Source organism: Drosophila hydei, unplaced genomic scaffold, assembly GCF_003285905.1.
Source record: "Drosophila hydei strain 15085-1641.00,03,60 unplaced genomic scaffold, DhydRS2 tig00000001-arrow-pilon, whole genome shotgun sequence".
NCBI lineage: Eukaryota > Metazoa > Arthropoda > Insecta > Diptera > Drosophilidae > Drosophila > Drosophila hydei.
In genome coordinates, this window is record NW_022045643.1 from 7,469,514 (window position 1) to 7,471,236 (window position 1,723).

General features: G+C 41.8%; 1 protein-coding gene across 1 annotated transcript; it reads right to left on the bottom strand.

Annotated features, from left to right (window-relative positions):
• Window positions 1-713: 713 nt before the first annotated feature.
• On the bottom strand, window positions 714-1,160 carry LOC111604540 (cofilin/actin-depolymerizing factor homolog). Its single transcript, XM_023322639.2, has one exon. The coding sequence runs from the start codon at window positions 1,158-1,160 to the stop codon at window positions 714-716; it is 447 nt and encodes a 148-aa protein (XP_023178407.1).
• Window positions 1,161-1,723: the final 563 nt, after the last annotated feature.

Sequence of the window (1,723 nt, forward strand, 5' to 3'; positions counted from 1 at the left end):
GCTGCTGCTCCTGCTTCTGCTCCTTCTCCTGTGCAGCTTTGAGGACAAGTAACACCTTTTACTTGTGGCGTTCGGTGTCAGTGGAAACTTTTGCTTTTTCCACTTGGCTTTTTATGTTAGCGCGTTGCAGTATATCCCAGCCAGCCAGCCAGCCAGCTAGACACGCCCTGGCCATCCCTTGGCCAACTTTTCGTTGCCTACTTTTGTGCGGAGGCACAAAAGTTGCGCTTGCTTATTGTCCAGTGCAGTGAAAACTTTGGCTGTTTGCTGCTAAATTGAAAGCGACTTGCTGCGCAGTGTCCTTGTCAACGCCCTGCGATCAGTTGGCCTTGGCGGTGTAAATTGCAAAACAAATAAACAGCAGCAATTTCCGCCACTCTCAGGCAACTTCAAGCATTAAATTTAACATTTTATATATATAAAACTAAAAATCGTAACGATGCAGCAGAAGCTTCGCACTTCAGCTTAACTTAATTCGTTTGCATTGATTTTCAAAAGTTACTTTATTTTAAAAATGCTTTACAAAAAACAATTTTTAAACTCATGCAAAGCAACTGGAATCGTCAGATTTTCTTATCTCGAAAAGGACATCACCCGCTCTTGGCATGCAATAAATTTTAATGAATTGAACTTTTAAATTTGAATAAATCAATGCGTATAACTTTGTAGAAATTGCTCGTTAACGTAAATGTATAATGATGTTTCACTGCCTCTCATTGTCTTGTGCTCTTTCGACAAAAAAAACCTTCCACTGAATCGCGCGACAACTCGAGTTTCTCGCGCACAGTCTTATAGTACTGGACGCCTTTGAGCTGTTCCATAAACTGGCGCAGGTAGCTCAGATATTGTATTTTGCCCTTGGGCTTGGCATCGTCCGGGCACCAGCAGAGCAACACTAACTTTTCCCGTTTGATTTCCTGTTTGGTCACCTCGCACGTGTGACTATATTCCAGATCGAAGACACCGTAACGGCATTCAATGGATCCATTGCGTGTCAGGTCTTCCAAGAACTGGTTGTAATCGTTGTCTCGCGGACCGACGGTCTCCACGTCGACAACGGAGTCGGAGACGAGGCGAAAGATTATATAACGGTACTCTTTGCTCTTACGAATTGCCTCGTAGATTTCAATGCACGTTGGTCGGCAATTGTCGGCGTTCATTGTGTGTGTTAACTTATCAATGTCTAAAACCCGAAAAAAGGTGGAGAACAATAAGAATTTGAGTTTTTTTGCTGTTACGTACTTGTCTGAAGTGCTATCAGAAATAACTATTTCAATCATAGCTCACTAGGTTCAGTGTGCGTTGCGAAAAAAGCAAACCTCGTTTGATGGCTAAATCAACAGCAAACACGAAAAACTGCCGACAACTGGAAAACTTTCAATCGCATCCATTTCGCATTGCACATTGCCTGCAAAACCCACTCACTCATATCCCGCATACATATACACACTAAATACGTGAGTGCATATCTTTAGTTGGCATAGTTTTCTTAACAGTTTTCCGTTCCATTCACATTTTTTCCGAGTTCTAAACTCGGCCTCAGACAGGCGGCTTCAGCATTTTTTCCCATCGAAGTTTATTTGATTTGCAAAGTTTGTTGGACCACAAGAGCAAAAAATAAATGCTAAATGATAATTGAAGTTCGCATGGCACACAGATAATAAATATATTCGTTTGGCTGCCTAAGAAGAACAAATGCAGAAAAGTATGTTGAGTGCTGCAT

Excerpts from the sequence above, each read along its gene's own strand:
- LOC111604540 (XM_023322639.2), bottom strand. The coding sequence starts at position 1,160 with ATGAACGCCGACAATTGCCGACCAACGTGCATTGAAATCTACGAGGCA.